Genomic DNA, 20,191 nt, shown 5'->3' with positions numbered 1-20,191 from the left:
GTGTGTGTGTGTGTGTGTGCGTGCGTGTGTGTGTGTGAGAGAGAGAGAGAGAGAGAGAGAGGGGAGTCATTAGCATGTTACTAATGAGCCAGTGTGTAGAAATAAACAGAGGAACAACTCAAAAGTCAACTTTCTGTGACTTTAATGTGGACACAACATAAAGGACACCTCCAAAGCTAAAAGCATTTTTGAAATTTCACTTTAAATAAACTTAGTTAAATAGATCTGAAAATGACAAATCTGAGCGTTCAAAAATATGAACTGCTGTTGCTGGTAGTGTTAACGTCAGTATTTGTAAATGGCCGGATGTGGAGCCTTATCAATGATGTTTATTGAACAGGAGCGCAGTGTTTGCTCCCCTGCGTGACCTGAATATCAAAACGCGTCGCTCCACGTGAATGCAGCTGCGTTCAGGCTGACTTCCCGGCGATCTCCTTGGAGGAAACCAGCCGACAATGCAGGCATGGAAGGACCTGCAGTTTCACAGGAATACAAAAACAAAGAACAAACAAACAAACAAAAAAAAGGGAGATAAATTAGGGGGTGGGGGGGAAGCATTCAATAAAATCGTCATTTCAAACGTTTTAAAAATACTACTACTGCTATTAATAATAATTACATTGTCAAATCAGATATTATTATTAAAAGTTAGGTGTGTCTCTGTCCCCCCTCCCACATTTACCACATTTCAAAAGCGAAGCGTTCATACGCAGCTTTAATCTGTATGACTTTTTGCACATTTTATTTGTTTTAGTTTTTGTTCTGAAAGTGGCGTTTCAACGCCGTTTGTATTTCTAAGACAAATAATTTCAGTCACTTCTTCCATGGCTATAATGAGACCATGAAGACTTTTTAAAGATCTCTAAACTTAGTGGCCAGACAACAGAGCGCTTCCTAAATTCCTCTCAAAGAGGACGCAGAGGTATAGAGAGGGAATTTAATGAGGGGCTTAAAGCGCGCAGCGCCTAAAGACATATTTCCTCTGATCAGCGGAGGAGGGCGACTTTATTGGACATGTTTCTGTTTCCAAATCCGCATAACAGCCAACGATGCGTGCATTTCTTATAATGTAGATAAGGGAGAGAGAGAGAGAGCGAAGAGCAGGAGAGAGAGTTTGATATGTAATAAAAGGTGGGCCTGCGCTGCGTGTTTAAGCCCCTTAAGCCTGATAAATGATGAGCGACAGTGGCACAGCAAGAGGGTCAGCGCTATTAACTCCTCGGTTTCCCGGCCTCCACTTAAACTTCTCTCAATTACAGCTGGCGATATGGCTGCAAACGGCCCACCTGTAAATACATATCTATACAGGAATTCATTTCTTCAGTCTTAACGCTAATAACAACTCGAAATAATAAAACGAAGAAGAAGAAATCGGAGTCGTCTCTGCAGGCTATCTCTCCCCCCCCCTAAAGCCGTGTGTCAAAAGGAAACACAAGGATTATGGCTGGTGGCGTTGCTAACACATGCTCACCAGGTATTCTGGGACAAACAGCCAATGGAAGCTCATTAAATCAGCATTTGGTGTATCGGAGCAGGCGTTAACGACGGGCTCTAATCTCGGCGGTGACCTGCGTGAACTGTGTCACAGCCGAGCTCCAAGGCTCTGCAAGGCTGGCTGCAGAGATACTGAGACGTGGAGCAAAAACACGAGGCCTGGTCTTTTCCAAAAATGTATATCTCATATTTAATACTGATTGTATTATTATTATTATTATTATTATTATTATTATTATTATTATTATTATTATTATTATTATTATTATTATTACATACTACTATTTAATAAACATTATTATTATTACATAATACTATTTAATAATAATAATAATAATAATAATAATAATAATAATAATAATAATAATAATAATAATAATAATAAATTTAATGGGATAATCTGATGTGAACGTTTTTTTTTTTTTTTTTTGGTGGGCTCAATTACGTTTTTAAACTCACGGGAGACTCGACCATAAGTAGAGCCTAAAATAAAGCCTGAAATGAACATAAATCGTTAAAACTACAGTACAAATATTTAAATGTATATATTTAACAACCAGTAAAACACGAGAAAAATGATAAACCTTTGCAGAAAGAAAAAATAAAATAAAATAAAATAAAATGAGAAACTAACAAAAAGGTCTATCGCATTTTTGAGGAAGTTTTTTGATCTGAATTTCTGTCTTATAGTTGAATTTGAATTAGCCATTGTTATTCTTTCGCGATAAATGAGTCGGTGCCTGGTTATGTTATTTAAACAATTAAGCACGTATCTTTGAACAAAACAACCAGTCGTGTAAAATATGTAATTAGAGTTTTTCTCTTTTTTTTTCTGGGCCTCCTCGTATTTTTCCCACCACGGAATCCTCCGGCCGTCTCTTTTGCATTAGCTGCGGCCGCCAGGTGTCGCTAGAACGCCGCACATTTCGCTGTTCTCTCCTCTCCTCGGAGAGAGAGAGAGAGAGAGAGAGAGAGAGAGAGAGAGAGAGAGAGAGAGAGAGGTGGAGAGAGAGAGAGAGAGAGAGGTGGGGGGGTGAGGGAGGGAAAGAAAAGCCACAGTTACATTTCGTGTTGGCCTCCCCTCTCTTTCTCCTCCTCCTCCTCCTCCTCCTTTTGCAGACCCTCTGACACCAGAGTCTGAGAATCGGTGGAGGGGAAAATGAGGCTTTGGAGCTGAAGAATTTACAGTTAGTCGCGAAACTTTTACAAGTATTTGAGCTGCTCGGTGCCTTTTTTTTTTTTTTTTGTTGAGAGAGCTTATAGTCACATTTCAGTTCGGGGGTCAGAAGGAGTTCACATGCAGAGGACTGAGGTAATGCTTCATAAGAAAGAAGAAGAAGAAAAAAAATTTATTTAGTTATAAACAAATATAGGACATTTTGTAATTAAGAAAGCTCTTATGTTTTAATTACTGGTCTGGCTAAATCGTTATGTTTATGTTAGTTTTACTTGGCGCGAAAATACGCATTTGAGCTAATTTATGCATCAACCTCTGAATTTATTTATTCTTTTTTTTTTATTATTATTATTATTATTATTTTTCTTTTAAATCCCAAGGACCAATAAAATGGATCAAACCGTTTGAGGTCCTTACTGTCCGCGGCTCTCCTGCAGTCCTCCTGCGATCCCGCCTTATCTCAGCCTCCCTTTACATTAGCCTCGCTCATTTGCATAATCTCAAACACCGCAGAGGGCCAGAGGAAGAACAAAGTTACAAACAAGATTAGGGCGAATTTATTTGTTCCTCCGAGCGGAGCGCCGATTGTTTCTCCAGGAGTGTTTAAGGTCACTAAGAGGATTTGGAGCTCGTTTGATATCAGTGATCTTTTTCGGAGGGGAATTAAAATCAACAATGCGTTTTTTCTCCATATTTAGCAATAGGCTTGTGTATATGTGTGTGTGTGCGTGTGTAGGTGTGTGTGGGTGTGTGTGTGTGTGTGTGTGTGTGTGTGTGTATACGGGATTAGGAATCCTGCAGAAGAGTAATCAGAAATGAGTAGAAGTTGAGCGCTGTGCAGCGTTGGTCCTGCTGTACCTTTAGGATGTGACATGCAGGGGGATCTTTAGCCCCGGTGACTGTCCCAGCAGTGTTTTCCTTGAAATGGATCCTTCCCCACCCCACCTCCTCCTCTTTAATGAATCCAAACGCAGCTGGCCATGTCCCCACATGGACACCGAGCGCTTTAACCCTAAACTGACCTCAATTTGACACCACCAGATGAAATTTTACCGCCTGGTAATGCCATCTTCTGATTTGTTTCTTGCGCGCAAGAGTTGGTATGAATTTTTATTTTTTTTTTACTTTTTTTTTATTTTCTCAGAAATTATTATTATTATTAGTTTAAAAAAATAGAGATGTATAACTGTTCCGCTTGCAAATTGAGAGTTTAATTGGATGTAATTACGTATTGTATCCTTAGATGATTCGCATAAAATTAAGAGATTAAACAGCAATGTGTGCTCTATTTTATAAACATGGAAAAAGACGGGGTTAAGCATATTTAATCTATTTGCAAGACAATTACGTTTAATTCTAAAACAGTTTTAAGACGTAGTCCATTTCTTAGACGTAATAAAGTAATCAAAAAGTTAAAAGTTTAACAGTGTCCCTTTGGAGCAGTTTATAATAACACACGCTCTTTCTGTGTTTCTTCGGGGCAAATCACACTTTGCCACATTAAATCGCTTGTGAGAATCTAAAAGCCTGCAAACTTAAAACATCAGCCGAGATTTCTCTTTTAGGAATCCACCAAAGAGGTCACTAATTCTGGACTGCATTTCAAAACACGTCAGTCCTGAAAAGAAGTAGGAGAAAAAGAAAGAAAGAAAGAAAAAACTTTCCAATTTTACTGTGCCTAGAACGAGAAGAGAACGCGCGGTCGTAATAAAAAAAATAAAAAAAAGTGTGTGAGTGTGAAGCGTTTGCTACTTACCATGGGTCATCCAAAGGGATAGAGGTTGAAAAAAATAAAAATAAAATAAAAATAAGAAATGCAACCGTTAGCACAGAAATCAATGAGACCCGCAGTATTTAGGTTATGAGAATCAGAGTCTTCAAGCTGCACGGCGCGCCGGACCGGCTGTGTTTACAGAGCGCACACAGAGACCTGGAGACGGTGAGCGCCCTGGCTCTCTCTGCGCGCAACTCTGCAGCTCCTTCCCGGGGTATTGCGCGTTGAAATGTCCACACATACAGCCGTTTGTCAAAGCCTGCAGTCCTGCACACCCCACCTTCCTCCCCCACCCCTCCTCACTTTATGCCAACAAACATAACTGTTGTCACGGGTTTCATTTATTAAATCATTTTCCTTTGTTGCTCAACTCCGCCGTCTGTGCAATCGGCCCCCCGTATGCAGCACTGGCTGGGCATTTTTTGTTTGCTGGGAGAGTTGTTGACCCTCCAACAGTAGCCACAGCCCATCTCCCTGAGCGCTTAATCCTAACCTGTGAATAATTAATTTTCACCATCAAAAAATGTCACCGAGCTCCAAATGGAGCCTTTATGCGTTGGACCTATCAATACGGCCACGAAGGCATGTTAGCACTGATGGAGCTAAATGTTAAAAGGGATAGATGGCCTGCTTCTGTTTTGTGGTTAAAAGTAAAAAAAAAAAAAAAAAAAAAAAAAAAAAAAGAAAAAAGAAAAAAAAAAAGTAGAAGGGGGGTTTCATTGGAATCGATGGCCGGGGAGCGTTGCTCCTCCTCTAAACTTCAATCTTCTCACATGATTGATGATCTTGGGGGAGCTTTGATAATTGACTACTCTGAGGTAAGCTCCTATCATGAGTGGGGATTGGGCGGAAGGAACATGCAAAATTAGTTTCCCCCCCCCACAAAAGCTTTTCTCTCTCTCTCTCTCTCTTTTTTCTTAACATTTTGGAAAAGTTCATTGTGGACAGATAGGGGTGTTTAATTTCCCCCAAAATAGCAGAAGACCTGATCGCCTTCGGAACGTTTTTAAAGGGCCAAATGTGGTGGTGGAGTGGGGTTTGGGGGTTGTGGGGGTTGATTCATAACCTCGGGTGACACTTCAAAACCGGAAATGTCCTGCAAGGAGAGTTCACCATAAATAATCATTTTTAAAAAGTCCCAAGTTCAGCTAGCAACAACACTCTTCAGCGCAGAAGATGTTGCCGAGGAAAGACGACTCGATGTATCCGGTGGAGAAATGTGGAGAGGGTGTCTAGCTTTTATGTCGAGGTGAATAAAATGACAAAGAAATGTAAAAGACAATACATAAATAAATAAATAAATAAATAAATAAATAAATAAATAAATGTTGTACATTGTTCAAACGTTGTCCTGTTTTCTCTTCAGTTCATAGTCATATAAACTGAAAAAAAGACAAAACAAAAAAATCGGGTCTCCTCCCTGTGATATCTATGCACAGCAACAATTAGCAGCCAAATTAAAATACATTATAGAAATACTCATGATGACAAAAACCACGAAAAAAGTGCCATGTGATAAAGTCAGTATTTTATGACATGTTATCAACATGGGCACCATAAGAAAAAAAATAAAAATAAAGTGGTGACAAAATGGAGGCGCTGAAAATCCAGGATTGGCACCTCAAAAACTGAAATCCATTGTAGATTTTTAACTGTGTTGTTGTTGGATATCTAAAGGTGGCTCAGTATAGAGAAAAACACACACAAAATAATTCATATCCATACAAGAAACATGATGATAATCACAATGAGACTGATCTATAGGGGTGGCCATTGCCCCCGTTGCTCCCCCCCACCTGCCCCCCTTGGTGGCGCCACTGCATAGCAATAATTAGGAGGAGATTAGAAGGAATTACGGAAATATTAAGTCCGCACATCAGTTTTGTAAACCCTAAAACATGAAACAAATGAGCGCCACGCACTAAACGCGGTATTAATACAATAAATAGCTCATTCTCCCCGCAGATTATTGACAATTGTTTGTTTTCTCTCACTGATAAGACCTCATTCCCAGCGCGTGTATTTGGATACGTTGTGCGTAATTTCGCCTTTTCAATTACGATCTTGTGTTGCCTTATCCCAAATGAATATTCATGCCGTTGAGTTGCAGCCAGTGTTGTGTTTTTGTAGAACTCGGAGGAGCATATATCCGCCCTCACACTGAGCCCTCTCCTGCTTTCTCCTCAGGTCGCTGCTCGGTGAAACACAGGGATTGGGGTGGGAGTTTCGAGCTTTTTCTACCCCCAGTGTGGAGTTGAAGCCGTCCCCGCGCCTCGCATAGACACTCTGCATATCACAGGATTTGGTCTCTCCTCTCCTCTCTCTTGTGCGGAGCTGCTGCAGGACTGGCTATGGCCACCGCTACTTCCGGGATCCGTCATTTCATTCGCCCACCGCTCAGCGCTGCGAACTGACTCTGTTTCTATAAGCAAGCCAGCAGCCAACCTGCCAACACTCGCTGACACTCACTCATCTCAGTCTCGCCAAGATAGACGAAATACCTACGGGGGAAAAGAAAAGGAGAGATCCGAATCGCACTCTCTTAATTTCTACACCTTTTTTTTCCCCTTCTTCTACTTCTTCTTCTTCTTCTTTTTTTTTGCGGTGATAATAAAACAAGATAGCGATCTGGAGGCATTAAAGGAGACGCGGACTTGCGGGATGAAAACGGACTAAAAAAGATTCGTCCTGCTCTTGAACATCATCACCAACCGTCATTCATTCATTACCTTGACAACCTCTGGCTTTGATTGACAGCTGGAGTGGCAAAAAGCCATGAGACACGACAGTTTAGTTACATGCAGGTTGTTGATGGGCCGATTGTAACCTTCACTTTGGCGCATTTTTTTTCTTTTCTTTTTTCTTTTTTTCGAGGAAAGAAGGCAAACGAGAAAAAAAAAAATTGCTGCAAAAACTTCCCGATGCGACGGTTTGAACTGAACCACAGTGGCGAATAGGAGAATTCGCACAAAAAGTTGGTTGAAAGAGGGGAATCTTGCCACTAAATCACTTTCCGATCTGGGATATTAAACATATACGGACAGATTCGGGAGTTTATTGGAGCGCAGCCTGATGGCGCAAAGGGTAGGTTTTAAATCTCACTCCGCTTTTACCTGCTCAGATCGCAACCCCCTTTTGTAAGTCGGGGGCGCTGGCAATTTCACAAAGTTTTCTTATCAAAGCGGCTCTATTTGACATTTTTCTGCTGCGCTTTCACTCTCCACGCGAAGTGACAGCCTCCACTTTTCCCGACAAGGCTCCACGAAGCAGTTTCACGGGAGACTCCGAACTGTTTCGCTGTTTTTTTTGCGCAGAGGGAGCGACCTAACTTTATAATGTTTCTGGTAATGATAAAATTGAGTTGCGGCTTCTTAATATTCGACAGCTTTGCGCTGGCTGCAGCGTGCTTTAAGTCTCTTCATTGCGATTGTTTAAAACCAGAATGAGACAGACATGCTTTATTTAGAGAAATACTTTTCGTATATGTTTTCTTTTCTTTTTTCAAAATACATAATAGAATATAAATATGAGCTCGCTTTAATTTTTTATTTTATTTTTTTTTTACTTCAATTTCATTCCCAGTACGATGAGCTGGCCCATTATGGTGGGATGGACGGAGTCCCGGCGTCCATGTACGGGGACCCGCATGCGCCCCGGCCGCTTCCCCAGGTCCACCACCTGAACCACGGACCGCCGCTCCACGCCAGCCAGCACTACGGAGCCCACGCTCCCCACCCTAACGTTATGCCCACCAGCATGGGCTCCGCTGTCAACGACGTTTTAAAGAGGGACAAAGATCAAATTTACGGGTAAGCTTTGCATGATTTAGACATGCAACTAAATACTTCTCTCTCTCTCTTTCTCGCTCTCTCTCTCTTTTTTTTTTTAAAAAAAGTTAGCAGCTCTGGGTGAATTTTAGAGTTTATTTCCCATCGCTTGGTTTTAGTGAAGCTTTGTGCAGGTTGGAGCTTTATTTGGAGCTACCTTGTCGGTTTTAGGGGAGTTTTGTTGGTGTGTAATTTTACACTCATTGTAAAAGCCTGAAGCAAGCAAGAGTATCAGCCCTGAGCTTGTAAATGAATATGGAAGCTCTCAAATGTGGCACAAGGAAAACATAAAAACTATTTTAAGCTGATTACATTGTTGCTTTATTATTACTGCCAACAATCATATATCAAATGCAAAATGATAATCTGCATTTTTAACGCTTTAGTTTAGCTGACATTTAAAAAAAATAAAAAATAAAACAGTTTTGCTGTCATACACACACACACACGCACACACACACACACACACACTCAGACTGCGTTAAAACGCGCCGTGTGTCCTCCGGAGGCTATTTTTCTAAGATTATTTTCAAACAATTAAAGAGAAAAATATGATTACAGCCACTGATCACTGATACTTACACAGCCAGTGTTATAATCCACGGACCTAATCTCTTTTATTCTCACGGTTATTCAATGTGCAGGAACAGTTTACACCCACTTTTGCTTTGCTGCAAATGAAAAACTTGGACACTAAGTCATTTTTTATTATTTAAATATCTCGAGATCAATTGTTAAAACAGTAATGTTCTTTTTTCTGATAGTATAATTTACATTCAAAAACATGCTTATTTTTTTATGGACTATGTTATTATTTGTATGAATCTTCGCTGCAGGCCTCCTCGGAAGGAAAATTACAAGACTCGGTTTATAGCGAGGCTAATTGCTGAATCGTATCAGTAATGTGGATATATACATATATATATATATATATATATTTTTTTTCATTAATTCCAAATACATCTATCACTCTGTGAGTTTGGAGTTTTGTGGCTTCACGCTGCAAGAAATGCTACTGTCAATCAGTCGATTATTATATTGACCTCAGTAGAAGAAGAAGAAAAATATTCCAATTCGGAACAGCTACTTTCATTTCTAAATTCATAAAATGATATTAAAGCAGACGCCACGGGTAAGTTGACTTGCCCCGAACACACACAGCCGCTTGGTTAATGAGGAGTAAATTTAACGATGGTAGAAATTAAATAATTAAAAAATAATAATTAAAAAAAATCAACAAGAGAGGTTTTTGCATATGCTGCGTGAGCTGCTTTATTTGTTTTTATTTTTATTTTTCTTCTTTAAGCTGCGTCTTGAAATGTGAGGATTTATTAGAATCATGCAGGTTCGCTGGGACATTTTTTGCAGCGGGGTTCCGTGCAGCCGCTGCAGTGCTGCTCGTATACACTCAGGCTGCTTGTATTTTCTCCCCCTCCTCTCTGCAGTCACCCTTTATTCCCACTGCTCGCACTGGTTTTCGAGAAGTGCGAGTTGGCGACGTGTACTCCGAGGGAGCCCGGCGTTGCGGGAGGCGACGTCTGCTCCTCAGACTCCTTCAACGAGGACATCGCAGTCTTTGCCAAACAGGTCCATTCTTCAAGCTTGAAAAAAAATAAAAATAAAAAAAAAATTACAATAAACTAAAAATAAAACACAACATTGGCCGGGTTCTGACGCACCGTGTTTCTGGTGTAACCATACTTATTAGTTGCTGTGGAAAAACTTTCTTGACGTTTCTCACAAGTTTGATTTATGAAAAAAAAGGATTTCAGGACAGAATCAGAAATTAATATATATATATATTTTTGATCTCTGCTTTATTTTAGGTCCGAGCAGAAAAGCCTTTATTTTCATCAAATCCAGAGTTGGATAATTTGGTAAGTGTGCCTTTCTGGGTTCAAAAAGAAAAAAAAAGAAAAGAAAAGAAAGTGCGCATTATTTGAACTTGCGCGCAGACACCAGATCCGCATTATATTCCTATACCGAACCCATCTGACCAGTAAGTGATAACGCTTGAGAAGCGACTTGCTTTCCCCTTTCCATTGCATAAACTGCGTTTATTATTTTTTTACACAATTCCCTTATGACAAGAAAATTAAATTCAGACCATTTCCCGTTCTAATTGTGCCTGTTTTGCTTTCTGTTCCAGATGATACAAGCCATACAAGTATTACGGTTTCACCTCTTGGAGCTAGAAAAGGTACCTTATATCAATAACCTCATCAGATCTTCAACAAATGCTCATGCAATGTTTAAATTGTTCCAGATAAAACAGAAACCGAAAGCAAGGACAGTGAGAGTTTTAGGATTATCTTTTTTTTTTTTTTACACCATAAAATGTTTTATTTAACCAATTATTGACGCAGCTGGAGGAACTATTGATGAAAAATGTCAGGGGCTCTTTGCCCACGTTGCGCACTGCTATTGATCCGCAGATTCAGTTTCAGCCGCTCGTTTCAGGCGCACTGTTTATTTTTCCCCCCCTTTTGTCCGTTCAACTTGTTGCTCGGGTCTCGGGAGAATAATAATAACCGCGGCAACAATTTGACTATTGTTTCCTCACCGCCGATTATGCACCTTAATTTGAGTTATTCTTGGACTGACTGCTTTTCCATCCCCATCCTGAATCCTGTTGTGTTGTTGTTGTTGTTTTTTCCCCCCCCTCCCTTCCTTATATTTTGTTTTTATTACTCCATAGGTGCATGAGCTGTGCGACAATTTTTGCCACCGGTACATCAGCTGTTTGAAAGGAAAAATGCCAATAGATCTAGTGATTGATGAGCGGGATGGCAGCTCGAAGTCAGATCACGAAGAACTTTCGGGATCGTCGACTAATCTCGCAGATCACGTAAGTAATCCAACTTTTTCCTGCGTTTTACGTGACGTCTCTGCTGTTGACTGAGAGTATTACTTTGGATGCATTATGGAAAATGATCAGTTTTTGCTAAGAAAAAAAATAATAACTTGATTGATATCGTTCATAAAAGCAGCCTCTTTGGCGCTGCAGTAGTGTGACCCCTGTCTGTAAATAAAGCGCGCTCTGTTCTGCAAGTAAAAGAGAGAGAGAGAGAGTGAGGGGGGGAATCGATGTTGTGAGGTCAAAAGCTACATGTGATACAATAGACTGAGTTATTGTTTTAGTCTTTTGATTAGGAGCAGTCATGTGTGCATGATGCGTCCCTGTGCGGCTTGTGTTGCTGGAGGTTCGAGTGGGTGCGTAGAAAAACGCGCATTTGTGGAGCAACGCACGCTNGGGGGGGGAGAAGAGGGCAATTATTAGTTGCGCAGGTTTAAAGCTAAAGCAGGGTATCAGCGCTGTAAGCTTCAGCTTTAGGTCAATATTTAAAAAAGAAAGAAGAGCTTTATATTTGGGGGGCTGCGCTCGCAAATCTGTGGATTTTTGGAGCAGAGGTGGAGAAAGTGGGAACCTACTGAGAGACATCTCAGAGCTAAAGGCTTACCATCAATGTCAAGTTCACAAGGCGTATGATGATCCGTCTGGAGGATCCTTCTATTGCTGTTGATGTTAATGTGTTTAATTGTTTCGTATTGATTTGCCGTGCGTTTTTTTTTTCCTCTCTTTTGCTCTGCTGTTGCTTTCTCCTCTGCTGCTGCTGCTGCTTTATGGCCGCAGGCTGCATAAGGCTGAATTCAATTATATGCACCTGAAGTACAGTAGCTTTAAATTTGAAGATCGATCCTCCAGTTTAAATCGCGCATTTTCGGTGTAATAAACACACACACTATCCGCTTCCACTCTCCCTGCGCAGTATGGACTGGGCTGACACTGAAGGATTGAGCAGATATCTGTGCTCGCCTGTGATAAAACCTAATGTTTTTTTTTTTTTTTTTTTTCTCCGTGGGAGTAAAAATGAGCTGCTTGAGTAACAAAGTGGCTGGTTAAATATCTGTGCTGCGCAAGGCCAAGCCTATTAGGAATTAAAGCAGATTTAAGTGTTATGCAAAGTCTGTGCGCTGCATCTGTTGAGTCTGGCTATAGGCCTAATAGCAATTGTCCCGTCGCTTATGTAGCGCCGCTGCAAGTATGCAACCAGGTGAGCTTTATTTAGGGCTGAGAACCCGGAGGAAAATCTGAGAAGGAAAGAAGAAGAAGAAAAAAAACACCAAACTACAACACTGTGATCCTCAAACACAAGTGCAGAAATGAGGCATGCTGTTGTTTATATTGCAGAGATTAGATAAACTGGCCTGTTTAGTTTCATGGCAGATGGTTGGATACTCAAGCCAATTTCCGATGGATCCTCAGACACCAGCTCTGCATGGCTCCACGCGTGATGAATATTTCTGATAATTAGAAAATGAAATGTGTCAATAAAGCAAATAAAGAGCAGCAATAAACAAAGCAGGCTGCGTGACAGGCTATTTATCTGGGAGTCGTTTGGACTGACCACCTCATTAGGCATTTAAGGTTTGAGGGATTTATTTCACTTCTGTGGCACCACTGAACTTTTTATTGCACCTTAACTGCTGGGCTGAATTTCACCAAAGCTGAAGAGGGGTTGTGTGTGTGCGTGCGTGTATGTGCATGCGTGTGTGTGTGTGTGTGTGTGTGTGCGTGTGTGTGCGTGTGTGTGTGTGCGCGTGTGTTTTTTTTCCTTGTTTGCATTCATGGTTGCAGAGATCACTTATATATATATATATTTTTTTTTTTTTTTGTTTATTAAATCAGACTTTCCTTATGTATGAAAGCCTTATAAAATATCAGTGCAGTGAATTCCAATGCTATTGAGGTTCTGACTGGATGAACATGAGACATGTTGTAATTAAAACTCATGGTTATTCCGTCAAATATTTACTTCCAACTCCCAGTAGTATTGTGTTGTTTAAAATGAACATGAACTGGGAATTTTATTTTTATTTTTCTTTAGTTTTTTTTTTAGTTTTGTAAACTGCAACTTTGTCATTGTCTGCAAGCAAATGCTCACGGTGATGATGTTTTTATAAGAAAACTAGAAATTAGAAAATTGGGATAGAAGTTATCAATAGTTCATAGAATAAATCAGAAATATTCACCTACATGTAGGCGAAACTGACAGATTTGCAGTATAATCTCTTTCCTGAGTTGTAACATTGATTTTATTAGGTTATATAAGTTATTGTTTTAGAGATAAATATTGCACAATAGAATGTATGAATGAGCACAATAGTTGCTATTTCTATCATAAGATGAAGCCCCATCCACAACTTACAAGTTCCCCCCCCCCATTCTATTTATTCACTCTCGCTCTGATTTATTATTAATTTCTGTCCTTGTCTCACTGAGGAGAGGAAGCTGGTTTGATAGTTAGATATGCTAATTTATTTAGTTAGAATCTCTCACGTCCATTTTTTCCTCTCTCTTTGCTTTGATATGCATTTTTAATATACAGCCCCGGGCTACGTCTCATTTGGAAAAGAAAGTTGGTTTTTCTCTAGATGATGAAGCTCTTTGCCGCGTGTCTCCTTCCCCATCGCTCTGCCTCCCCCTCCTTATACCTGACGGTGGAGAATAATAAGCACACTTTTATTTACACTTGAATGCAGCACTGTCTTGCAGATGATTGGATTATAGTATAGTGAGAACAGGATGAGGCCTTGCTGACACTGTTGATTTCCCTTACTCGCCCGGCTGTGGCTATCTCAGATATGTAAGCCCACCCAGGGCTTCCCAACTCATTGCCCCTCCATATTTCCCTCCATCCCATTTAGGGAAAGAAAAAAAGATGCCGGATTACACACAAAGACTGATAAGAAGAAGAAGAAGAAGAAAAAAAAAGCAGTGTAGGTTCTGTATATGGCCAGTGTGTGCCTTTCATGTCTGTATAATTAATGAACAAAATTTCTTTTTTTTTTCTCTCTGTACTACATCCAATTAGGGTGACAAATACAATTAACAGTCTCTGAGTATTATCTGCTCTAATGAATTAGTCTTTATGTCTTCTTGTGCCATTGTGTCTTCGTATTAGCATGCAGCTCTCTTTTTTCCCCTTTTACTTGCAGACTGAAATGAATGAGTTTCCGCACAGTTTAAAATTTGCTTCATAAAAAATTCTGCGTGATTTTCTGGTCCCGGCGTTTTGTTTTGTAGAGCTTTCCTCGGGGAGTTTTACTTGTTCCCATAGTTATAGTGCAGCTTATCTCAGCAGTGCATGGCAGGCATGGGAGAAAGTAAAACAAACCGTTTCTGTTTGGATTCCCTGGTGCAGGTTCGGGGTGCTGAGCTGTAAAGTGAGAAAGCAAATGCAATAGTTCATTTTGAGCCCTTTCAGTGGAGATAGGTGCTTTGGTCTGGTCTGTTTCCGCACATCGCGGCGCCCTGAAGCTCAGTGCATTGTTTACTTAAGCCCTTTGTGTAGTGATTTCTTAATTTTTGTGGCCTTGAATTTCACTTTTGGTCACGGTTCAGACGCGGATGCTCGTTGTAAGCCATATCTAATCATCCTCACCTGTTGCATCTCCCACACTCCACTTATTTTCTGCAGCGAAAATGAATGCAATAAACCATTTTACAGCCTGCATTTTAATATCGTGACACTTCTGGAATCAGCTTGGATTAAATGACATGATATGCGGCTAATGATAGTGTAAAAAAATCTATGTTTATGACTTATTTGCTGGAACTAATAAAAACAAGCAATGAAATGGAAATGTTAGTGTTATTCTGACATTTATACGTCTATTCTTATTTGGAAATTACATTTATGTTTATGCCAGTTCATGAGTCACGTTTCAAAACCTTTTTTTTTTTTTTTTTTTCTGAAGATAAATATGGTTGCATATTGTGGCTCCTGCATTCCGGTTAAAAGAAAGTTGTCAGGAATAAATTAATTCCTCCTGTCTGCTTATAACATACAGTTGTGATTTATTAGCTGCTAAATTAAGGACTCTTTCCTCAATAACCAGGGTGCTGTAAAGCACCTAGTAGGGGTACTTCATAATTTTGTAAAGTGGCTGCACATAATTATGAACCTAATCCAACAAAAGCAAGTAAAAAAACAAACAAAAAAAAACATGAAAGCCAATTTTGTTTCTTTCTCTGTTTACGTTAATGTGCATCTTGAGACGTCAAGCCTCTGTATGATCTACATCCCTGTGTGCTAGCTGTTCTGTGTATGTACACCCATGTAGCTGCAGAGCACACACAGCGGTTCACACACGCCAACAAACAGCACAAAGAGATGTTGCTCTCTCTCCTCTCCGGGTTTCCAGGGAATTTAAGTGAAATTCAATGATGCTGCTAAATCAATTTTATTTGAAATTCCTAGGGATGTAGGCAGAGCGCGGTGGGGGGACAGTAAAATTGTGCCAGGCAGGTGTTTGTAAATGAGAAACATGGGACAGCAGCAAGCTTCTCCCTGCTCTCCTGTGGCCCCGCTGCACTGCCAGCCTCTCTTCCCATATTGTCTCCTGCTTTTATATTAATTACAACTTGTATTATCAGCCGCCAGTTGCAAAGACCAGCAAAAGCTTGTCTCTAGAGACCGTGCTTCTTTTGTATCTTACTCTCTATCCAGTCCTGTTGTGTATTTGTATGTGTGTGTACTAGCCTGTGCGTGTATCTGTACTTGCGAGCCAGGATTCTCCTCCTCCTCCTCTTCTTCCACCTCCTCCTCCCAGTAACACTGCTCTTTAACACAATTAGTGAAGAGCATAGAGTGAACCATGTTTGACTCCTAATTATGCCCAGCTTCAGGGAATAGTCACATGGGCTGGAAGCATTTGCTGCTTCCTCTGTTTTTTGGTGTAGGTTGAAGATTATTTGGGTGACACAATCTCTCTTTTTTTTCTCCTTGCAACTTGTTTGAACTTTACCAGACCCACGGGGCTTGTGACAAAATGGTTGTGTGTGTTTGTGTTGTGCGCCGTCTGATGATGCACCCGCTGCAGCTCGCGGAGGCCCTCTAAATTATTCATGGGGAGGAGAGGCTGTTGCTTTTGTTACCTCGTGTAACGTGGAAAGTTAAAACATGCTTGTTTTGATATTTGTGGTCTTGTTTTGCTCACAAAGATCGTGGGCAGAGGTTCAATTACAGGCACTGAAGGGATAGTTCAGTACTGGTAAAAGGTAAAGAGCAGGTAATATCAAACCTACACCAAAATCCACCTGGTTTTCACAGCCACTGCTCTGGGGCAGATCGCCTTAGTCACAGCAGGCACTGTAATCCGACATGAGGCGGAGGCTCCAAGTCAATCCGTACCCACATGTTGCCGTTTCGTCCCTTTATACCACCGTTTGGTGCCCATAAACAAACCGCACTCAGTAGTATGTATTGTGGATATAAATACATATATGGATACTAACCTCTGGTGTAAAATGTCAATGTCTTGAGAGACAGAAAATTGTTGATGGGGCTCTTGGTGTCTTCATTAGATTTTAGAGTGGTTTATCACAACAAGGTTTTATGAACCTTTAAGCCACGTTACATTTGCATTGGGCAGGTTTTTACACAGAGCTCAATTAATATTTACACAGGAAATGGAGGTCGGAGATGGTGCATCGCCAAGATTCTTCCTGTGTGAAACGCATTTTGAGAATGGAACATTTAAAGCGTTTTCAGGCAGAGTAACAATCCAATATGAAAGTAAAGCAATGTATGAAAATATCACCTAATTATTATTAATTTAACAATGGTAATTGTTGGATTCTTACACTGCTTTAGTTTGATGTGAGACAATTAGTCTGAGCTGAAAAACTTCTTTTGCCTGTATGGGTTTGAGACAGGAAACACTTTGGAAATTCACTGCCTGCCACTTTTATTTCCTTTAAAAAAAAAAAAAAAAAACAACTCATAAACTGTTCAATGCAAAGTCTACAATGATTTAAGATCCAGTAGATTTCACTTCCTTACAATTTGTAACCGCATTCCATTTCTAGGATTGTCATTTTATCGCTTCATAATTTCCTAATCACAAATAAACCACTTTGTAATGTGCTTAAACTTCAGCATACCAGTTTTTCTGGGTAGTTAAGCATTTAAATTAATTATCTGAATAATGAGCAATAAAATGCTTTAATGTCAATCATAATTTAGTTTATTTTGTATATTATTCTCTGAAGATTATATGTTACGCCTTGATTCTGATTCCTGTTTAAACCAGTCGACTCTTGTAAGATTATGACCCCTGACCAAAACAAACAATAAATAACCTTCTGCTGATTAATGCATTACATTTGAAGGGCAATAAAACAGAGTTTGCATACACTGATTATAATGTTTTTTGAGATTGGAGTTGTCTAAGGCAGTTGAAATTCTTGTGAGTCTTGGCCTTTACCTATTAGCCATTAGCTTTAGCCACCAGGGCCAATCTAAACTACACGCGTAACTTAACTCAATTAAAAATGACAAACTGCCCGTTGAAATAAAAAAAAGGTATGTGTGATCTAGTCCAAAGTATCCTCTGTATTATTTTTACTAGGTCTGAAAGTGCTGCAGTCCTCATTTTAGTCTTTAAGAGGGAAGCTAACAAATCTCCATCTATATCTCAGCATACAGGCACATTAAATCCTTGGGGTAGCAAATCACAGCAAAATATCATTCCCTTTTATGCCATTAGCTGAGGTGTCTTTGAATTTAATTTAGTGCCAGCACCATTAAAAATGACACATTACTCTGCAATGATAGCTAAATTAAGTCCTATCGATTCGGCCGTTGCATTAAAACCATGCTGTGGCTGGAGAGGCTCAGATGGAATAAGTAAGCCAGCGTAGATCTTCAGCTCTGTCCTCTGCCTCGCCATCACTGTGAGGAAGTACAACCCAGTCATTTTCTTCTATTAACACAACAACGGCTCTTCCTGAGAGCACACAGCCGAACTCCGCTTAAATACATAATGCACTCAGGGAGCCGGGGATTTTCATCACTCTTTCTTCCTTGCTTTCGGGTTGCATTTGACAAAGACAAGGGGATTGATGGGCTTTTCCCACATTAGTGATTTTATTTAGCATACACAGTGTTGAGAGCAAAAAAAAAAAAAAAAAAAAAAATTACTTCAACAACCGCTCCGGCTGCCATGTGTTGATCAGCGGCCCCGGGAGCGAACGCATCACAATCAGAGCAGAGACATGGACACTCCGGGCTCACTCCTCAGGGTTAAATCCGACGCATGGTTCATTGTTCGCCCTGTCTTCTCACCCCTCTTCTGAGTAATTCTCCAAGCTCTTCATCTGATTGCCATCCGGCAAACAGCTGACGCTGAGTAGGCCTCGAGTGGAGCCCTGAGTCTGAAGGGTCTTGTGTGTTTCTGTCTGCTGTTTTCAGCTCCAAGCTGTTTGAGAAAACAGCCCGCCTTCCCTCTAAAAACTTAGCAGATAAAAGGGCCCCGTTCACAGGCACCGGCGGTTGGACTCGCCTCCGCGGCAGAACAAGCAGCAGCACATCAGGACTCTGTTCCCAGAGGAGCTCAGCTTTTCAAACCTCGGTTAGTCTCCTGGGCCTGTCCTGTCTGTCCTGCTCCAGTACGGCTCACTCTGACTCCTGCACAACGGCGGGCAGGCAGGGGGACGACTCTGGTGGTGGGACGAGAGAGAAAAGGAATTTAAAGACCCTCAAAGACTCAAGTTGGACAAAATGGTAAAACTCTCCTGGAATGCTCTTCTGCATATTCATTTTCCCTTAGGTTTTGTGTAAATGTTCTGTGTATTTGAAGAAGAAAAAGCCCATAGCGGGACCTGAGAAGTGGGTTGAGGTTTGTGGGAAGCCTGGGCACAGGCCTGTGTTTGTTTGGCTTGGGTTTTGCTCAAGGGTTTGCTTCTCTCGCCCTCCCCACCCCCCAGCAACCTAGTCCACTCCGCCCCCCCACCACCAATAACGTCAGAGCAAACATGTTGTCACCGTGCTCAGGTGGCATATTAAATCGGGAGCGACGAGCGAGGGTTGCGTGAGCAGCCAGGCTGTATCAGCTGGCCGGCGCTTCATCGGGCTTGTGTGTGACGTGACAGTCCGTCCTGCGGTTGCCTGAATGGCAGAGGAAATTCCACCTCTAGCCTGCCTTCGTGTGGCACTGATAAAGCCCTTCCTGTACAATAGAAAATCCTGTTTCCCCGTGTGCACTGACAGGGCAGTGGGAAAGACCGGGAGAGAGAGAGAGAGGAAGAGAAGGGGGAGAAAATAAAAAAGGCAGGAGGAAGGGCAGGAGGGAAGACTATTTGTTTACGGACACGTCTTTGAAGTCCCTGTACACCTAAAAGTGATTGTGCACGTACCCGCGTTCGTACTCCGGCTTCTATTATGTCATTATCATGTGATCTTAAGTGTATTTCTGCAAGCCGCTGTGGGCGTTTGTGTATGTCAGTGTGGGCGTGAACACATTTTTGGCAGATTAGCAGGAGAATCACTGTCATATCTTATTTTCATTTCTGACAGTAGTAATGATTAATGGCAGCTGTGGTGTGTTTGGACTTTTTACCTCTATATTTCTCTCTTGACACGGAAGTCTCAATTGGTTATGGTATAAATGAACTCCACTGGGCTCTGCCATATGTGTTTACATGATTATTCACAAGCGCTCTACTTGCAGCTCTCAATGTCAGCTGCCACATTAGCAGTGCTGCGTTTTGCTCTCACGCCTTAATGAAACACTTTGATTACAGCGCTTTGACTTATAGCCAGCTGCATTAGAACATAATTTTCTTTCTATTTATCTGTGATTATGGTAGCTCCTTTGATTTTTTTCCTGCTGGCTTTGAACTAACCATAGAGACTCTTTACCTTGCCAAGATAATAATAATATGCTAAGAACCCTCACCGCGCCTCAGAGATGTCCCTTTTTATATGTTCAGAAAATCCATTTCTATCCTTTTTTCCCTTCCCTCGATTCCCATTCGTCTCTCTTGCCGTGTGGTTGGTGGCTTGGATCGGGAATGCCGTTGGATGCACAGATGGATGCATGGATCCCACGCTTACGTTCTCTCTCTCTTTT

General features: G+C 41.0%; 1 protein-coding gene and 2 long non-coding RNA genes across 8 annotated transcripts in view; 1 reads left to right on the top strand and 2 right to left on the bottom strand.

The window, feature by feature from the left end:
- Positions 1–125: 125 nt before the first annotated feature.
- LOC103458765 (uncharacterized) lies at positions 126–5,716 on the bottom strand. The gene is made up of 2 exons (XR_532618.2): positions 4,428–5,716; positions 126–473 (listed from the first exon to the last, which is right to left on the bottom strand). It is a non-coding gene; the product is annotated as an uncharacterized LOC103458765 (long non-coding RNA).
- The window catches only part of meis2a (Meis homeobox 2a), a 98,586-nt gene continuing 80,901 nt past the window's right edge, over positions 2,507–20,191 (top strand). For 4 of the 6 annotated variants that reach the window (XM_008399805.2, XM_008399801.2, XM_008399802.2 and 1 more), the window contains exons 1-7: positions 2,507–2,806; positions 6,633–7,529; positions 8,028–8,254; positions 9,718–9,859; positions 10,099–10,149; positions 10,422–10,472; positions 10,971–11,120. In XM_008399805.2, coding sequence (XP_008398027.1) covers positions 7,518–7,529; positions 8,028–8,254; positions 9,718–9,859; positions 10,099–10,149; positions 10,422–10,472; positions 10,971–11,120 — 633 coding nt within the window. In that variant the 5' untranslated portion in view covers positions 2,507–2,806; positions 6,633–7,517. Of the gene's footprint in view, positions 2,807–6,632; positions 7,530–7,602; positions 7,790–8,027; positions 8,255–9,717; positions 9,860–10,098; positions 10,150–10,421; positions 10,473–10,970; positions 11,121–20,191 lie in introns of those variants that run through there. The other 2 variants (XM_008399800.2, XM_008399803.2) reach the window with 2 other exon arrangements.
- Positions 12,926–20,191, bottom strand: part of LOC108165837 (uncharacterized) — an 86,225-nt gene continuing 78,959 nt past the window's right edge. Inside the window, exon 3 of the long non-coding RNA XR_001776152.1 lies at positions 12,926–18,779. This is a non-coding gene — a long non-coding RNA (uncharacterized LOC108165837). The remainder of the gene's footprint in view (positions 18,780–20,191) is intronic.

The sequence above is a fragment of the Poecilia reticulata genome, linkage group LG22 (assembly GCF_000633615.1).
Source record: "Poecilia reticulata strain Guanapo linkage group LG22, Guppy_female_1.0+MT, whole genome shotgun sequence".
Classification (NCBI taxonomy): domain Eukaryota; kingdom Metazoa; phylum Chordata; class Actinopteri; order Cyprinodontiformes; family Poeciliidae; genus Poecilia; species Poecilia reticulata.
Note: the sequence above shows the minus strand (reverse complement) of the source record. Positions and strands in the feature narration are given on the sequence as shown.